The 19321-nt window shown below is 34.3% G+C and overlaps 1 protein-coding gene across 8 annotated transcripts in view; it reads left to right on the top strand.

The window, feature by feature from the left end:
- Window positions 1-17524, top strand: part of LOC129803564 (transcription factor Ken 1) — a 62674-nt gene extending 45150 nt beyond the window's left edge. For 4 of the 8 annotated variants that reach the window (XM_055850228.1, XM_055850227.1, XM_055850229.1 and 1 more), the window contains exons 3-6: window positions 4665-5035; window positions 5114-5646; window positions 7387-7672; window positions 11090-17524. In XM_055850228.1, coding sequence (XP_055706203.1) covers window positions 4665-5035; window positions 5114-5646; window positions 7387-7672; window positions 11090-11730 — 1831 coding nt within the window. In that variant the 3' untranslated portion in view covers window positions 11731-17524. Of the gene's footprint in view, window positions 1-4660; window positions 5036-5113; window positions 5647-7386; window positions 7673-11089 lie in introns of all 8 variants that reach the window. The other 4 variants (XM_055850233.1, XM_055850231.1, XR_008751869.1 and 1 more) reach the window with 3 other exon arrangements.
- The last annotated feature ends 1797 nt before the right edge of the window (window positions 17525-19321 follow it).

The raw sequence follows: 19321 nt of genomic DNA, 5'->3' as shown, positions 1-19321 counted from the left end.
ACGCAGAGAATTTCGAAAGTAAAAGTTTATATGGATAGAGAGACACTGGAAAAAAAGGCATACAAAAAAGGCGCCATAGTTTATGTCATACATTTTCTTCATGTTCTTCTTTTACATGCAAAAAGGAAAGTAAAAGTGCTATTGTAATTGCCCTATTGCGTCACTTCCCTTGGGCCAAACTCCAATTCCCATTATGCACAACTTCAATCTCGCCCCATAGTAAAAATTCCCAGCTAACAGATTTGCCGTATTTCCCGCAAAATGAGAATAACGTGAAATGTCACGTGGAAAATTCCATGAATTCCTCCTGACTCAGCCGGAGGTGGTTTTAGCGGAAATTCTCTCATCAAAGTTATTTTCTTGTAACACCTTTCCCTAGTTCTCATCTATTTGTCTTTTTTTTTCTCCAATCTAACGATGAGATGTAGAATGATTCTCAGATGACTAATCACGCCAAGTCGGTGAAATGTTCTTGTGAGTCTTAGTGTGATAAAACTTATGAATGGGAAACTGAGTCCATAAGCACTAAAAGAATATTTCAATTCAACACATTTTATTTACAGTGTTTTCTTTTTTCTTTTTCATTTCGAAAACCAAAATTCGAAATTTATATTGAGCTCGATTTTAGGATTTTTTGAAAGCTTCAAATGATCGCTAACTTGGGTCAAGGTACCACTTTTTGCCACGAAATTATAATTAAAAATAATGATTTGACTAAATTTCCAGCAGTTTCCCACTAACTAAATACCGTTTCTCGACTTAACCCTTTAAGGACGATCGGGTCATCCCTGACCCATAGAGAAAATAATTTTTTGGGACAACCTAAAGTTATTTCTTTCTAAGGTTTGAACGTAATCGTAAAGTGGAAGGTTGTGGGAAACTAGAATATTCTTTGGATTCTTTGCTAATCTCATACTTTTTGCTGTATTAGTATAGTAAATATTTAAACTCAAAAGTGATGAATTTTCAAATGACCGCACTGATAAACGATTTTTTTTTTATATTTCCATTTTTTAAGAAACCCCTTTTGGGAATAGAAACTACATTACTTATACACAATGTTTTCATAAGAACGAAAATTATCATTCATTCACTCTTAGAAAAGTTTAGATATCATTGCTAATGAAAATTATAGTTGATCGGGTGATTATTATCAAATCTATTTAAAATAGGTAGTTCTTATAATCTGAAAACATTTTACTCGTAATAAATTTATTAGTAGTGAGAACATAAGGCAAAATTAATAAGGAACATAAGGTAACAACTAATACCTTTTAGTTCTCACAATTAATGCAAATAAATGGGCCTATATTTTCATAAAGTTCTGACAACTTTTTCAATAGTAAAGAGTGAATTTTTACATTTGTGTTGAAGCTTTTTCGAGCTATATAGTAACCATAACTAATATGATATAGGGAAAAGTACTCTAGGTTGGACCACAAATATGAAGTTCGAACGTGATGAATTTTTTTCTGGAAAAATCGAAAATGAATCCCAATTTTTATAACACCAAAAAAATCTCTAGTTAATTGAGAACCCATGCTTATCTCATTTACCATTCAAAATCCCTTAGTTTCTTTTTATGAGGTAAATAAAAAACTACGGTCGATTTGGTCCAAGGCATGGTACAATTTTTGCCTTAGAATGTAACGGTGCATGCCATTGAATCTAGAATTTTCTCGGAAAATATTTCTATCGAAACACTAAACAATCTATTATTGATTAGCCTGAGGTCTAATACACTCACTCAAACTATCACTACATAGAAAAACGCTAACAGAAAGAATCTTTTCCAATTTTTCTAAAATACTGCTATTCCAATAGGAATAAATCGTTGGAAAAGCCATATTATCGATATGACAACCTTAAAATACGACTGTAAAAAGAGAAGGGTGATACGTGATACTTCATGCCATTTTGAAGTCAATAAACTGAGGTTATTTTGTTTCCGTAAAGAAATAAAAACAAAATTTTGGAATTGTTTCTTAAATGATATCAATCAAATGTCTTGCCTTTTTGTGATCCTGCAAGATCATCATGGTGAGCAATGAAATAACTAGCCACGTACCGATTTGAAGACTTTTAAACATCTTCATCGGACCATTATTTCCAGACTCTCAAAAAGACAACACATTACACTATCACCATTCCGATTGGGGTGAAATGAAAATAAAGCTGCAAAATTTGTAATTTCCTCACGATACAAGAATAATCCTACTTTTAAGTAAGTACATATATACGATGCATTTAGTCAGCAGAGACGGTGAATTTATTTGCTTTACTACTAGAATACTTGAGGATTTTTCGAGAGCAATGTGGAGCAAAACATATATAAATATGTGAGGTTGTGGAATAACATATGACATATTAAATGGCGGTAGTGTTACTAGATAAGCATTCGAAGGCATGAAATTCTTAAATTCGAAGGCAAGGTATGGGTGGTTTTGCAAGTTATCCACCACCCACAAAAATGGTATCCTTCTCGAGAAAAGCAATGTTGACGATAAAATCAACATTAATTAACCCTTTATCATTCACACTAGTCACGTTTTCCCAAAAATCATTTTAAATAGGAAAAAACACATGTAAAATTCAATATTAAAATGAAGCTTTAAGTCCATTTTCATTTTTTTCTAATAAAAGCATAAAAACGAATCACTAGGGCCTCTATTTTTGGAGGAGACTCGTAATTGATAATAAACTAACTAACATTTAATAGAAATGTGTAAGTTTTTTAGAAAAACCAAAAGAAATTCACAACTTTCGAAGGCATGAACGTTCGAAGGGAGAGTACTTTCCCCTAGTTATTACAGCAAATAATATGGGTATCAACCACATTTATTTAGTTATTGGAACTAATATGTTATAGTACCCGTTACTAATCTAATTTAGTTATGATACCTAAATGAAAAAGATACTATAACTAATATTATTCAACTATTTCATTTAGTTACCCTACCTAAATATATCGATGGGTCTATGCTTACTTTATTTTATAGTTTCCATAACTGTATATGAGGTAGTTGAGACTAAATTTTTCTAAGAGTGTTGGTATTGTCAGAAAATGGATTTAAATTTCTATGCTATTTTTGTTCCTATTGTCCATAGAGGCAGAAAATAACACCGAATCAGACTCTGTTAGACTTTTCAAGGTCAGATGTAAGACATTTTACAAGTTTTGTTTATAGGTTCATTTTATTGTAGATTATCGGTCCGCAAAAGCGTCTCGTCCTTAAAGAGTCAAACCGTAAGTGTGTTTTGGGCATTAGGCCAAAGGCCTATCAAGGACAGACTTACAGGTAATGTCGAGAGACGGCATATAGTAGAAAATTATGGAAATGTAGTTTATCTATTATTTGGAATTTGGAATATAGGGTAAAGTCATCACTTATGGACGTTATACATTTATAGACTGCTTAAAAAAATCTTAAATTCTTACCAAAGAAAGGAAAATCACAAAATTGTTAATCACGTCATAAGCTGATAATTTTATGATTTTTCGAAACCTGTTTTAGGTAAGAACTTAAAATTTTCGTAAGCTGTTCATAAGTGTATAACGTCCGATTTCATCCTAATTGCGCTAAAGCGTCTTTCGGTTAATCCTCAGGTTTTTCGAAGTCCTTAGATGCTATACTTCAAAAGCACTTTCGCATTATTCACTTTTTACTGATTTAAATTACTCAAAAAATAGCCCAAAATGGATTAAATGTAATATAATTGGTTACTGAATTGAAAATCGGTTTATATTCGATTAGAACTAATTCGGTTCAGATTTGTCAGATATTCCAAGACCTCCCCCTCCAAAACTATGTTTTTTTTTGGGATTGCTCGAAAACGCGTCGTGCGATTTTTTTTTATTTTTGTATATGTTTTAGAGATGATCCAGGCGGACATTTCGTCATTACACGAAAATCCCGTTGAATCATTCCTAATAACGGGTTTTCAAGGTCAAAGGTTAAAAAGACACTAGAGAGCGCATTTATCAAGCGAATGAGGTCATGTTTGGGTTCGTTGGAAAGGTCTTGGAATTTCCTATAAAACTGCACCCGTTCCAATCGGTTTTGAATCGGTAATGAACTGGTTTATAACCGATAAAAAAAATTAATCTGAAAATCAATCCTATTAGTTTTAAAACTATTCTGGGGGATCTTTTGAGAGATTTATGAATCGGTTCAAATCGGTAGAGAACCGGTAAACTGGTTTTGCGGTATAGCATCTAAGTCACGAGTTCGAGCATTTCGCAAAGCCAGGCACGCTTCGCAACCCCTTTTTTAGATACATTAGGGTCAAAATCCCGAAAGCGAAAATCCTGAAAGCCAATATCCCGAACGCCAAAATTCCGAAAGCCAAAATCCCGAATTCTTAAACGTGTCATAGCTACATTTGCGATTACACCCGGGCTTTCTGGAGGCAAAGGGAAATCTTCTGTGTCTTGGGAAATTATTCTAAACATTTTCCTCCATATAATTTCATCCCTTTCAGGATTTTGAACATTCGGGATTTTGGCTGCGTTTTAGGCCTAAATATATTATTGTGAAGAATGGAAGATTAAATTACGCACAAGAAGCAATTTAAAATTTTAAAAAAATTGTCTATGCATAAAAAGTCAAGTGATTCAGGATTTATCTCTAAAGGCAGACCCCCTTGCTTTTCGTTTCAGCTAGGATGCTGATGTTGCAATACAGCAAACACGGCGAGTGCATCCTCCAGGAAATCGGTGCGGCTTTTCGTGGTGAGCATCCGGCTGATCTGTTGCTCATCTGCGAGGGCCGAGAGACATTGCGGGCACACAAATTGGTGCTGGCGGCGGCGAGTCCGCTTGTAAAGCGGCTCCTTGAGGAGACACCCACCATTGAGTCCGTAACCACCGTCCACTTTCCTGACGTGCAGGCCAAGTACTTTCGACTCCTCATGGATTTTTTATACTCTGGCCAGACCTGTGTGCCCGCCAATGAGGTTGAACACCTCCATGATCTGCTAGCGCTCCTGCAAATAAAGCCAGGTGTGTGGCGGACGGACGATAAAACAGAGCTAGGTGAGTTTGTGGAAAGAAAATTCTTCATGCCACTGCGGTGGAACAGAGAGATTCGGCAAATTTGGGGTGATTTTGTAGTCATTCTCATTCCAGACGGGGGCGGAGGTGATGGTGGCGGCGGTGCCAAAGGGGGCGACACACACACCGACATAAATAGCAATGAGGGCGATATTGGACGCCGGCGACGTTCCAAGAGTCGTGATTCCACACATTCGCGTGTTCACGTGAAGCGTGAGCGAGTGGGTGGGAATAGTAGTGAGGAAGAAGCAGAAGCTGAGGGGGAGGAAGTAGAAGCGGAAGAGGAACTGGATGAGGAGACAGAAGCGGAGGTTAGAGGCGGAAGTCGAGATAGGAGTAGTGAAGAGAGGCGCTTGAGTGTGGATACGGCGCGGAATGACACGATCTCGAGGCGGACGGAAGAGTCCGCGGATGAGGCAGAGGATGAGGCAGATGAGGAGGGTGGTGATAGGGAAGATGAAAAATTCGATGCAATCGGAGGCAGACGGAGAAGTTCGTCAGATCCGGTGAATTTGTCTTTAGGTACCCGCCAAGATGACTCCGACGATGGGGGCCATGTGGATGTCGAAACGATAGCCAATGCGCCTAGTAAGGTAAGCACTTGATAGCTTTTAAAATCTTAGCTCGAAGATTTAATATTTAATTACTTTAAAAACATGTGGACAATGTGGAACACATTTTGAAAAATAAGGTTTTTCAGCTTAATTTTCTTATGAATAATTTTTAGGTGAATTTTTGATAAAAATTTATTAAACTTTAACTTTTTTTTATTTTAATAAATTTCCACTTTTAATGAAATATTTTCCAACATTTAACCCTTTAAGGACGAGAAGCTTTCCGCCGAGCGAAATTCAATGAAATCAAGTTTCCCTCGATATTTTAGCCTAAATAAGAGATTTACGGTTAAAAAGAAATTTTCCCATCCCTAGGAGTCCTGGAAAACTATGGGTCATATATGACCCAATCGTCCATAAAGGTAAAAAAGTACTAAATTCTCCAGACGACTAGTTTACTCGTTTGCTCTGTTATTTTTGAAGGATAAATAACTTGAATATATTTTTAATAATAAATAAAATATTTAGAGTACGAGTAAAAATTAAAACGATCAAAAATTAATTTTAAAAAATCTTATTCAATTTTTGGTCTCAAAGACTCCTGAAGACTTGTACACAAAAACAATATTTTTTATGAAAAAATGTATTATTTACTTCATTTTTAATTTTTATGATATTCATCGAAACAATTGCGAGTACTGGTAACACAGAGATAAATTTCGCATGCCTCACAAATACAATTGGACCTCAGTTTTCTTCGAAACATGTTTGATGGTAATGGGAAGGTGCAATGTTGCTTGTCTCTAAGAATTTAAGACGTACAGTTGCACATTGCTGTGGATCCGGGAGTTCTTCCGGAGTTGATGCATTTTCGATGAAGACTTCAAAGTCCACTTCATCCACGTCTGGTTCCAAATATATTATGTCGCTTTCATTCAAGACAAGATTGTCGGCATCATCGCTATCTTCCGGGCATAATATGTAGATGATTTCGGGTTCATTGATCATGAAATTTTTTTTCCATTTTTGAAGTCATGTACAAGAGTAAAAAGTTGTTAATTTACAACATATACGCAGAAGTATCTTATAAATTATCAAAATATTACCTTCTTCAGTCAGTATTGCACTGGGAAATCTCAGCTAATTGATATATCACACAATATTACACGAATAATTAACTATTTTGCCCACATATAAACAAAAACATGAAACAGTCTAACCTCAAATCTTCGAAAATCTACTAGAGACAAATTCGGTGTTTTTTACCTTTAAGGACGATTGGGTCATATATGACCCATGAAAACTATGAAGCTTTCCTGAAAATACCAATAAACTGTAATTTTTACTTTGTTGAGAAATATTATTTATTATAGTTTTTAGTCCCAAGAAGTTTTTGCTTAAGAAAATTAGAAATATTAAAAATATTAAAATTCAAGCACCAATATGAAAATTTGAAAATTCGTTATTTTTGAGTTCAAATATTTTTTATAGCAAATAGCTGGAGATTTTCAAAAAATATCCTAGATTACTACATCTTTCTACTTTGTGATTTGGTAAAAACATTAGAAAGAAATAACTTCAGGTAGTCAGGAAAAATTATTTTCTCTATGGGTCACGGGTGACCCAACCGTCCTTAAAGGGTTAAAGTCATCTGAGCTATAGAATCTGATCAAAAATTTAGATAAAAAAAAAGAGGATAGTAAAGTCAATTTTACAAAACAATTGTAAGTACTAAGCCAAAAGTTTAATAAATGGGAATTGTCTTTGTATGGTTTGCAGAGTCTCATTCCCAGCCGCCTTCTAGATCCGTTCCGAACGAAACGGAAAGTACTGTATCATGCACCCGAATCGGAAATCCTAAAGCCACCTGACCACGAACAATTGCTACATAGTTCACCTGACAACTACGTGGTCACGCCGCATCGAAAGCGTCGGCCTGGCTTTCAGAATTCACCCGCCCAGAATCCACCATTTGTCCCTTATGGACTCAATCGGACCAACTACATTGAGGACCTGCGCTCCCGGAAAGGGCCCTCAGTGTCAGCGCCACCGTCCTACTTTCCAGGTAAATCATACTTTTCATTGTTTAGCTTAGTATTAAGGCGCACTTCGGCCTGGAATCAGTATGCATCCATTCTCCGATTTGAGCTTTTTTTCTCGCTAAGCGACTAAGTTAATCACGTGATTCGTGATTTCTTAGTGAGAATTTATAATGAGATATATACTAGACAATATTCATAGATACCTTGAAATTACCACGAAATTCGTGAGGGAATTTCCGTGAAATGTTTTTCTTTGTTTTCTGCGACAACAAAAACAAGTTCATTGCGATAAAGTTTTTTTCCTGAAGAAATGCTGTTAGTTAAAAAAAAAAAAAAACAGAACACGAAATGTATTCATAATTATACTTAAAATCGAAATTGAGGCTCATTATAGCTTATTTATAACGCGGGGTCACCCCTGTAGAAAATTTTAACAAGTTTAAAAAAAATATTGAGTAGGTATACTTGTCTGCAAAAAGTAAAATAGTATAAAAAATGGATAAAAAGATTTTTTTTGCAGTATACTTTATTTCAACTTTTTAAATATTCGTAGATTATGCGTTGGATAACTAGGAGCTTCATTATTTGAAAAAATAAAGGGGGCAGTATGACATCTTTGAAATAGGGCAGCTTTGAAATTAGGATTTTTTTAAACTATTTATATATGATATTTTGCATGCACAAAAACAAAAAAGGAAACACACTGAATTCAGCAAGCACACAAAACCAAAGGCGATATTAACAAAGCCTTCAAAATTTAATTTAATAATAATATATATGATATATATGGTAGTTCGAATTGGGAAAGACCATTGTTTAGTGCTAAAATTAAAGGGTAATGTGAGTCAAAAAGAGTGAAAAATAGAATATTTTCTGTAATTTTTTTATTTTCTGAAATTTTCATTAAAAATTTTAAAAATTAAGCCGTTGGGACCTAATTTTTAGAAAACTTTTTTTTATTAGGGTAAGTGTGCCAAATTCCGGCCAGCTTCCAATTTCGGCCACCTTTTTTGTTCCTCAAATTTCCATGAACTTTTAGATTTTATGTACTCTAGAGATTATACAATGCAAAAGAATAACAAAAAATGTAGCTTCGACAAACGAGATGACTTGAAAAAGATATTGGAAGAATTCCCGAAGGACAAGGAACTATGAGAATGAAGGTGGCCGAAATAAGGCACCAAAGCTATGTCTATATTTTTATTCATTTTAAAATGTTTTAAGAATAATTTTAGAGTAAAAAAAGACGGTAAACTCTTTACTAGGTTCCAAGCAACACTCTTTCAGAAGAAAGAATAAAAAAAATCAATTTGAATTTAAAATATTACATTTCAAACTTAAGACTTTGACGCTTGCATGCAACTATGCCGAAATTTGGCACACTTACCCTACTTTGCGGTGAACAAGGTTACTATAAGAGTAATGCTCTAGACACAATTACGACTTAAGCCTAGAGACGACTTAATGTTATAATCAAAATAATTTTTTGACTAAATTCCCATTATTTTCCATTTGTTTCCCTCTAACTAAGCCGTTTGTCGGCTTAAACCGAGAGACGGTTTAGTCAGAATATGATGGATATGTAATTTAATCATTATTTTGATTATAATTACGTTAAGCCGTCTCTCGGCTTAAATCGCAAGTGTGGACAGGGCATAAATCGATACGTCAAAAAACTAAATATCTCTTGTTAGAAGATGAAAAAACTCGTAGTTGAACAGTGAATATTTGAAAAAAAAAAAATAATTTTTGTGGCTTTTTATACTTTGTAGCTTTTAAAATCCTAGAGAACGATAATGGAAATTGCACATAGAAATTTCTGTAGGAATTCAATTAAAATTCCCTAAGAAGTTACCATGTTTTCCGAAAGAAGAAAATTCAAATGGAAACCCCTATGCTCTATTTGGGAAATTTCCACTCTTTAGTGAGTAATTTCTCGAGCATTTCCACTCAAAGTCGTATGATGGGTAATCTTGGAGACTTATAGGTGGAAAATTCCTTTGGTACCTAGTGAAATTTCTATAGGGAATTCCCTGATGAAATTTCCTTAGAGAGGATTTTTTTATGGAGGTCTGAAACGTGAGGATTTGTTGTCAAAAGTGGTCTCCGGGGGGTGGAAATTTTGAGAGGTGAAAAAATCGAGGGATTATACTGCGCATACTGCTCTGTCCGTGGACGTGGAGTTCAAGCAGTAAAAAAGAAACATCTTGTAGAGATCTTATGATGTTGATAAATCGTAAAATATCGTACTTATACAAAATATCACAAAACTTTCAGATTTCTCGTTTTCAGAAAAAAAAAAAAATGTGAAAAATAACCAAAAAGCTTACGAACCAATAGGCAAGCTAACTATAATAAAGTCGAGACAACACTAGAAAAAAAGAAAAAATAAATTAATTAAAAAATGATTAGGGTAAGTGTGCCAAATTTCGGCATAGTTGCATGCAAGCGACAAAGTCTCACGTTTGAAATGTAATATTTTTAATATAAATTGAATATATTTGTTCCTCTTTTATAAGGAGTGATTGCTTGGAACCTTGCAGACAGTTTATCATTTTTATTTTCTCTAAAATCATTCTTAATACATTTTAAAATGAATAAAAATGTAGATATTGCTTTGGTGGCCAATTTCGGCCACCTTTATTCTCATAGTTCCTTGCTCTTCCAGAATTCTTTCAATGTCTTTTTCAGATTATCTTGCTCGTCGAAGCGACATTTATTGTTATTTTTTTGCATTGTACAATCTCAAGAGTATCCAAAAACTAAAAATTCATGGAAATTCGAGGATCAAAAAATATGTCCGAAATTGCAAGCTGGCCGGAATTTGGCACACTTACCCTGTGACGTTTATTACCAAAATCAAGAACAGATTTTTAATCAGGAGGCTTGGCTCTATCAAACGTACCATGTGAGATCCGTATGCCAAAAATCGTATTGCATAGTGTTTTTTTTTTCATATAAAGCATTCACAATATCATTAAGAAGTGAATTTCCTTTCTTACGATCACTGCCGTCTTAGCGTTGCTGGGAACCTCTCCGACAAAACGATGAAAAATTCCTTTCATTAATAATTATGAATTACGCTAAAGAAATAGACCAATCTCTTCTTATGCTTAATAATAATAATAATGCTGGCACAACATTCCATGAAGGAACAAGGCCTTCCCGCAAAGGGATTTCTAGACATGCATTATTATTTTTTCTTGTACGGGATGAGGTTGTCAGTCCCATGCCCCGTAGAATCAAGTGCAGTGAAGCTCACTGGATGCAATCCGAACACCTTTAACGCTAGAAAAAATCCTGGTGACCTAAAGGGGATTCGAAACCGAGACACTTGCATTATAGACCGAGTGCTCTACCACTTATGCTTAACTCAGAGTTTTTTTTAAGTTAAATTTGTCCATTGTTTACCAAGAGAGCCCTAATTGTTTGTTCTGCAGGAGAACGCCCACCTCTGTCGCCGACATCTCAACCCACCGATCTCTTGCTGCACAACAACCACCATCAGCACAATAACAATTCCAGCCGCCGGCGACCACCGAGTGCGGACGGTCCGTTGGCCGTGGCGCCCTCCTTCGTGTACCCGTGGCCTCCGCATTCGTCTGCGCTGGCGGGTTTACCGGGGGCACCGGGTCTGTCGGTGCCCCCGCCCAATCCCAGCTCCCTCAACAGCGATCGAGGCAGCCCAATGGACGCCGGCGGGGCGTCTGGGGGCACACGAGCCGGAGCATCGGGTGGCCTGTCGGCGCCCGTGCGTGAGTACCGATGCGAGTACTGTGGGAAGCAGTTCGGCATGTCGTGGAACCTCAAGACTCACCTGCGCGTTCACACGGGCGAAAAGCCATTCGCGTGCCGGCTGTGTGTGGCCATGTTCAAGCAAAAAGCTCACCTGCTCAAGCATCTGTGCTCTGTGCATAGGAATGTGATAAATACACCTGAGAGCGGAGGCAGGTACAATTGCTGCTTCTGCACCATGTGGTTCGAGACGCTGCAAGAACTGGTGCGGCATTTGTCTGGGCATCACAACAATCTCCTGCTCAGCATCAACCTCACACCAGCCACCAGTGGTCGCAACTCATGAGCGTGCCCCAATTCCCAGCAAAATGGGCACCAATAAGGCCAGTGCACTCCCCGCCCGATCAATTGCACCGGAATGCTGAAGGAAGGGTAGGTTTTTATCTGTGTGTTTACATTTCTAGTTTATCCACATTGAAGAAGATAGCTCAGAATCATTTTTGGGAAACATTTTCAAATCCCTTGGCTGTACCTTTGCTTCTATCCTATATAGGTTATTTTTTAAATTTGAGGTTATGTTGAAATTAACCAAAAAAATTGAAGTGCCGTAAGCTCTAAAACTTTTCTTCTTCTAGCTATTTGAAAAATAAATTACTTATAAAGAAATGGATTACTTTTCTAGTGAATATTAAAAGATATTTTCATTCCAAAGTATCAAGAAAAAAACGTCAAATCTTAACCTAAAAAATAAAATGTCAATTTAAATATTCTTTAGAGATTATAATAAATATTCCCTTCTAAAGTCATTTTTACCTATAATTTTTATTCTTTTGGAAGAATTCAGAGTTTATTTCTTGATTAGATTGAGTATAACCTCAAACTTCTAAACTATGCATGATAAGTTAGTTTTCAGTCATTGTGAGGTTATGGTAAACATAACCTCGACAAGCTATTCTAACTGATGTATTTTTTGAATTTGTCTTGTGTTTGACAGTTAGCATCCGGATATCGTAAAGTTATGTGAGTAATTGTGCATAATGTCTTGTTTTGATTTCGAAAAGTAAGGTTATACTTGATTTAACCTTTAACAAGAAAGCTCTTTTTCACTGCCGAATTCATCCTATTTCTCTTATTTGATCGGCAAATTACTTCGGATATCTAAGGGCCTTGACAGACTTGAGGATCAGCCGAGAGAGGGCTTAGCGTAATTTTATTAGAAATAATGGTTAAACTATATTTCCATCATTTTCCACTAAGTTGTCTCTCAGCTTAAGTCGTTAGTGTGTCTAGGGCATAAGGTCGTGTCAAGCCTAACCTTAAAAAAAACAAGATACATATTTTGCATGGCAGAATTCTTCGATCTGCCATATCTAAAATTTTTGATTAATTTTGATCATAAGCATAAAGAAAGAAGGTTTGTTTGTATTGATTGCTGCCCAGTAGGGGAATTCTGTAATAGTATGACAATGTCATGACGAATTTTAAGATTTTTTATGGGGTAAATTCGGAAGAACTAATCGAAAATCCTATTCGTATCACTTTCTAAGAATTCCATAGAGCTCTTTCCAATGGACAATCTGTTTACTAGGCTTTAATGTTATACTGCAACCGAATTATCACGAAAATTTATCATATGATATTGTCATATTGTTACAGAATTCCCCTAAAACGTATTTTGTCTTTATATTCTTTCAAGATTTCGAGTTGAAATTAAAAAAAAAATACTTAAAAATAATAAATTAAAATTGTGCTGAAAATTCGCACAGCTCTAGTATAAGATGGTTCAGATTGTGCATAAAACTCGTACTTCTCAGATAGTGTGCATAAAATCTGCATAGCTGTAACATAAAACGGTTTATATTGTGCTGAAAACGCGCACAGCTGTTAAACATAAAACGATACAGATTAAGAAAACTGTTAAAAATTTAGATACAATTTTGTTTGAGCTATGCAGGATTTATGCTCAATTTTAATCATTTTATTCTTGAGCTGTGCTCGACTGTACCGGTTTTGACGAGCATAATTTGTTTTAAGAAATCTAACCACTGTGCATGTTTTCAGTACAATCTTAACCATTTCATGCTTAAGCTGTGTATGTTTTCAAAATAATCTTAATCAAAATACTATTCTTCGAAATTTTGATTTTTACTGTTGGTCAACATTGAGTACTACATTCTTTGAAAATGAGAGCTTGCACTTTTGCGTTTAACTTTTGGTAAACATATTCAAAATTTCACTGCATTTCCAAAATCAAATGAAACCTGTTAAACTCAACATTAAAAGTTAAATTTTTCAAGGAATATAGTACTCAATGATACTGATAAACAGGAAAAAATAAATAAAATTTTTAAGAATGGGGTTTTTCAGAATCAAATGTGAATTTCGATTTCATGAAATTTTCCTGATCGAAAAGGTGTGCCGGAGCAATTATTGCAAACAATGCCGAAAAGAGTTAATACCCAGCAACGAAAGTTCCCTGTTTGAACACCGTTCGGTCCAATGTAAATCCTTACGGGCTGGGAAAAAGCGAACGCGGTTGAAGCAATAGTTCTCTTTGATGGCCACCACTTTCTGAACATTTGAGAGGCCGCCACCGTCGCGGAATGTCGAATAGGGAACTCTATCGTTGCTGGGTATTTGCGTTTTTTTTTTCATTTGACACCAGTTGTCAATTTGATCGACATTCTAATCTAAAGTCGATCAACCATGCGTTATAGGTGCCTCAATAAATTTCGTGGGAATCAGGGCATTGATTAGTGATTATAAACAATTTCCGCGAACATCTCCGAAAGAAATTTATTGTTATGTTTTCTATTCGTTCGATAAAAGTCGATAAGTTGATCGATATTACGATAAAACAAAAGTTTGTACGATCCAAAGTTAGAAAGTACCCGTCAAATAATATCTGCAGATATCTTTAAGATTTCTGTAGAGAAAATCTACACCTCTACAGAATATCTGCAGATAATTCTGTAGATATTCTTACGAATTTTATTTGGGCTTGGGACAAAATTCGTCAGAATATTTCGGCAGATTTTCTGACGAATTTCTGTAGATATTCTGCCGATTTTCTGTTGATTTTTTCTACATTCCAGACTTTCCAGACAAGATGTGTCAGAAGAGATGGAAAAATTTTTCACTGAAGTTTGCAAAATTCAATAGAGTTATTTTTTGTGATATCACGGTGTTTATATAAAATAAAGAATTCTGCGACGCCGTGTTACAAGTAGAGAAAAGTGAAGTGAAAACTTTAAGCAGAGTATCGACCTAAATTTCGTGTTTTTGTATCATTCCATGGGCGATTTTTAAAAAATTAGTATTTTTGCTCGCATCTTTTTACTTATTTAAAATGTTTAATCGGTAATGCTTGTTAAGCAGAGCATACCATTTTCTTTATAACTCCTACAGTTTCTACATAAATCAACAATATTTTTGTGAAGTAATGGACACTATGCCGATTTTCTCGGCAGAAATTCTACCGAAAATCTGTAGATTTTCTGCAGAAATTCTGCCGAAAATCTACAGATTTTCTAGCAGAAATTCAGCAGAAAATCTACAGATTTTCTCTGAATACACTGGAATATACCGTTAAAATTCAAAAAACCTCAGAGTAAAATCGGCAGGTAGAATAATGATTTGACGGGTACTTCTTCTGTTCTGAAAACAGTCGTACATTTTTCATGGAAAACCCGTCAAATCATTGCTCTACCTGCCGATTTTACTCGGAGGTTTCTTGAATTGTAACGTCATATTCTAGTACATTTAGAGAAATTCTGTAGATTTTCGGCAGAATTTCTGCCTGAAAATCTGTATATTTTCGGCAGATATTCTTCCGAAAATCTGCAGATTCTCGTCAGAATTTTTGCATAAGAAATCTGCATAGTCTCCATTGTCTCAACAAACATATTGTTGATTTATCAAGAAACTGTAGAAGTTACAAAAAAAAATGGTATGCTCTGCTTAACAAGCATTACCGATTAAACATTTTAGACGAGTAAAAAGATGCGAGCAAGAATACTAGTTTCTTAAAAATCGTCCATGGAATGAAACAAAAACACGAAATTTAGGTCGACACTGTGTTTAAAGATATCATTTCACTATTCTCTACTTAGAACACGGCGTCGCAGAATTCTTTACTTTATATAAACACTGTGATATCACCAAGAATCAATCTATTGAATTTTGCAAACTTCAGTGAAAAATATTCCATCTTTTCTGACACAGCTGTCTGGAAAGCCTGGAATTTAGGAAAATCTACAGAAAATTGGCAAAATATCTACAGAAGTTCGTCCCAAGCCCAACTTATTCGTAGGAATATCCACAGATTTCTCGGCAGATTTTCGGCAGAGGTGTAGATATTTTCTGCAGAAATCTTAAAGATATCTGACGAAATTATTTGATGGGAATGTACTAGAAAACGTACAACTTTTTTCGGAATGAAAAGACTATTAATCAATAAAGCTTTTTATATATTTACACAAAAAATAATAAGGGATCGTAAAAAAAATAAAAGAGCTTTCTTTATTAAAGTTAGTATACAATTTTTTGTAGTAGTTTTCTGAAATAGCTTTCTTTGGTTCTTTGGAATTTCTTACCGTTTTTTTTAAAGCTTGTAAAAGTTCCCTTTTCTCTTATTTTGGTTCAAAAAAACTTCCTTTTTCACATTTCCTTTGTATTATCTGAACGTGATTGAGTATTTTATGTCATCAAATATTTTAGTGAAATCGCTTTTTTTGATTGGCTAGATCTTGAAAGCTGTCAAAAATTTAGCCAATCAGAGAATGTGATATCACTCAAATATTTAATGGGATTAAATATTTAATTACATGTGGATAATGCTTTATTATATCGACTCCTTCTGCGTAGTTAGTGGCTATGATGCTCTTCGACCAATTACTTTTAATTGAATGGCATTGGATGACAATTAAATTGAAAAAAAAAGAATGAAATGATTCTGAGTTATTTCTTAAAGTGGAAAAGTAGAAATTTGCAGAAATTGAAACATTCTTAGTCCCCCATCATCATTCTGAAGCAATTGACGATGCAACTCATGGATTTTCACAGTGAATGTAATAGAAAAGCAAAGGTGAAAAAAATTGAGCTTTTACCACATGAAAATTTTGAGATAATAAATTTAAAAAAAAATAAAAGAAAAATCTCCCAAAATTTCGAAAGAAATAAATATTAAGTGTGAGAAAAAAAGAAAGAAAAGAAATAGCTGACACACAAAAATAGCAACAAAGAAAATGTACAAATAAAATATCTCATCATTCCAATACTTTGCAAGAAAAACCCATTTTTTTAATTATTCTTTTTTTTTTGTACCACGATCTAACGTTAATATTTAAATGACAAACTCGCTAAAAGGAAAAAATACACGAAAAAAAAACCACTCACAGTAACACCAATGCGTTGAAATCTTTGGAGAAAGAATTTTCCTTTCTTCTATAAAAAAAAAAACCAAGCACAAAATATTAACAAAATAAAGAATTTATCCGTCGTGAAATAAAACGAGATATTTTGACGGAGATGAAAGCAAAAATGTGTATAGATTTTTTTTTGTAAATAACAATGTAAATAATTAATGTGTAAAAAGAATTAAGTTAAGTGAAATTATTTGTAATATTTTTTTTCTCTTTAGCTAGAAACTTTTTAGTATAATTCTACTTAAAATGAAAATGAAGTAAAAAAAAAATGACGAAAATCCACAAATTTATTTATTTAACCAGCTAATCATTTTTTTTTAAACCGACAATCAACAAAAGGACCAGATTTTGAATAATGTTTTTTTTTTGTAATTGTAAAAAGAAGGAAAATTACTCAGATGAAAAAAAAAGAAACCACAGCAAATGAAAAAAAAGAGAAAATGAATGTGAAGGATAAACTGATAGAAAAAATTCCACCGAATTGAATAGTTTTCTTTCTTGTTTTCTTCTAATTAGAAACTCTTCCTCCTCCTTCTCCCTCTCCCCCACCAAAAAAATCCTCAATCGTTTTTCCAGTTGAGCGAAGAAGCACCAAAATTCCTCAAATTTAAATTAAAATATATACTTCAGAAAATTAAACAAAAGAAAAGAAACATGACTCAAAGCACAAAAGTGCCCGCAAAAGCCGGTGAAACAAATAAAAAAAAAGAAAAACAATGCAGAAAACACCAGACAACTCACAGACAACAACAAAATCCTCAAAACAGTTTTGTATTGCAATCTGTATTATTTTTATTTTGTTACTTTTTTTCTGTAAATTATTTAATAAAAAACAAAAGAGACAATAAAAGAAAATCCCAATAGAATCTCAAAATCCCATTAATTTCATTCAGAGAGACATTAGCAAAAAAAAAGCGATGAAAAAAACAAAAACACCTTTCTAGGAGATAAACAATTTTTTTTCTGTAGAAAATAATTTAATTTAAGCAATTAATTAGCAAGCCCAAAAAGAAAATTGTTAATAAAAATGATCAAATTGATCAAAATGTGTTCAAAACAGAAACTTATGATTTGTTACAATAAAATGAATTGAATGTAATTTTAATTCTTGAATTTTCTTTCTAAGTTTCCAACAAGAAAAGTACTTTGGGAAAGTCTTTCAGGCTTCACAGAGAATCTGGCTTCGAACACTTCATATTTTATCCTATATTCTAGCTAGCTGTACATTAAAATATATTAAGATAAATAAGCCAGATTAATTAAAAGGATATGGAAAAAATTTGAAATATTCGTGGTCAGAGTACAGAGTTTCGGCTTAAGTGAAAACGAATTGAAAGAATTTGATATGAATTGCCTACTATTGGGAGCTCATTTATAAAATAATTTTTTACCCCTAAATGTATGCAAATATTTTTAATGCGGTGAGTTTGAATATACTGAAAATTTGGCGCCGGAAAGGATTTGCATACATCACGGCGTTTCCGTAACTTATTCCAAAGCCCTCTCCTGTGGATATGCAATCTTTTCTGTGTCACTGGAGTGAATTCGCGGGCTATTTTTCGGTCCCGAAAAATTATTTCAAAGCGGAATTCCTTGTATGTGCGAAGCATGAAAGACTTCCCCTGTTCTTCGTAAATGCAATGAAAACTTTGGATCACAGTTTACAAAGAAAAACGTAAGTATCATATTTGGCTATCCTGCGAACACTAAATAACACTGTGTAACGGTGATTTTGTCCCTGGGTTCTCATTCTATTTTTTTATATTGCTAGGATCCATAGGATCAAATGATTTACGTGAATACTTATGATTTTGTTTTTGCGCCTGGAATCTAGGCAAAACCGTTTTTGCCGTTTTTCGATTCTTGGTTACCTATATCTCCGATTCTGCTGAACCGATTTATTTCTTAATATGGGAACATTTGTTCTCCTTTACATGCCCGATAATCCTTTGCACAGATGGAGTTCGTGCAACTGACACCAGAGGCACTGTAGTCTCATATATGTCAGAAAAGCGACTTTTGTCTGTCCCAAAATATTATACTGATGCATTTTTCAACAGTTTTCGATCAGAATCTTATTCTGGATAGCATAAGAAACATAAATATTTGTATTAACAAAGAAAAAAAAATAATTTGAGAAGTCGCTAATCTGTATGAAACTTGAAAGTGCTAAAAAGTGTCCCGAAATACCACACGTTACCCTATGTTTTGTAGTTAGTCGAGCTGAACATTTCGTCCATAGACTAGACACCTTTCACCGGTTAATTCGCCATCTTGAATTATTTAAGGTCAGAGGCCTAATTTTCACCCGATTTGTTCAATTATTTAATTAAATGGTTAATGATTTTTTGAAACTCTCTTCTTGAACAATTTTCAACTTCAAGATGGTTTAGTGGTGATTTATAGACAAATTTAATTCGACACGTGTGAAGTTTGCATTTTGCACGTGTGAAGAAGATCGAATAAGTTAGAAAAACGCCGCAATATATGCAAAATATTTTGAGGTCATTT

This window comes from Phlebotomus papatasi, chromosome 2 (assembly GCF_024763615.1).
Source record: "Phlebotomus papatasi isolate M1 chromosome 2, Ppap_2.1, whole genome shotgun sequence".
Lineage (NCBI taxonomy): Eukaryota > Metazoa > Arthropoda > Insecta > Diptera > Psychodidae > Phlebotomus > Phlebotomus papatasi.
The sequence above is the reverse complement of the archived record's forward strand: the minus strand, read 5'-3'. Positions and strand labels throughout refer to the sequence as shown.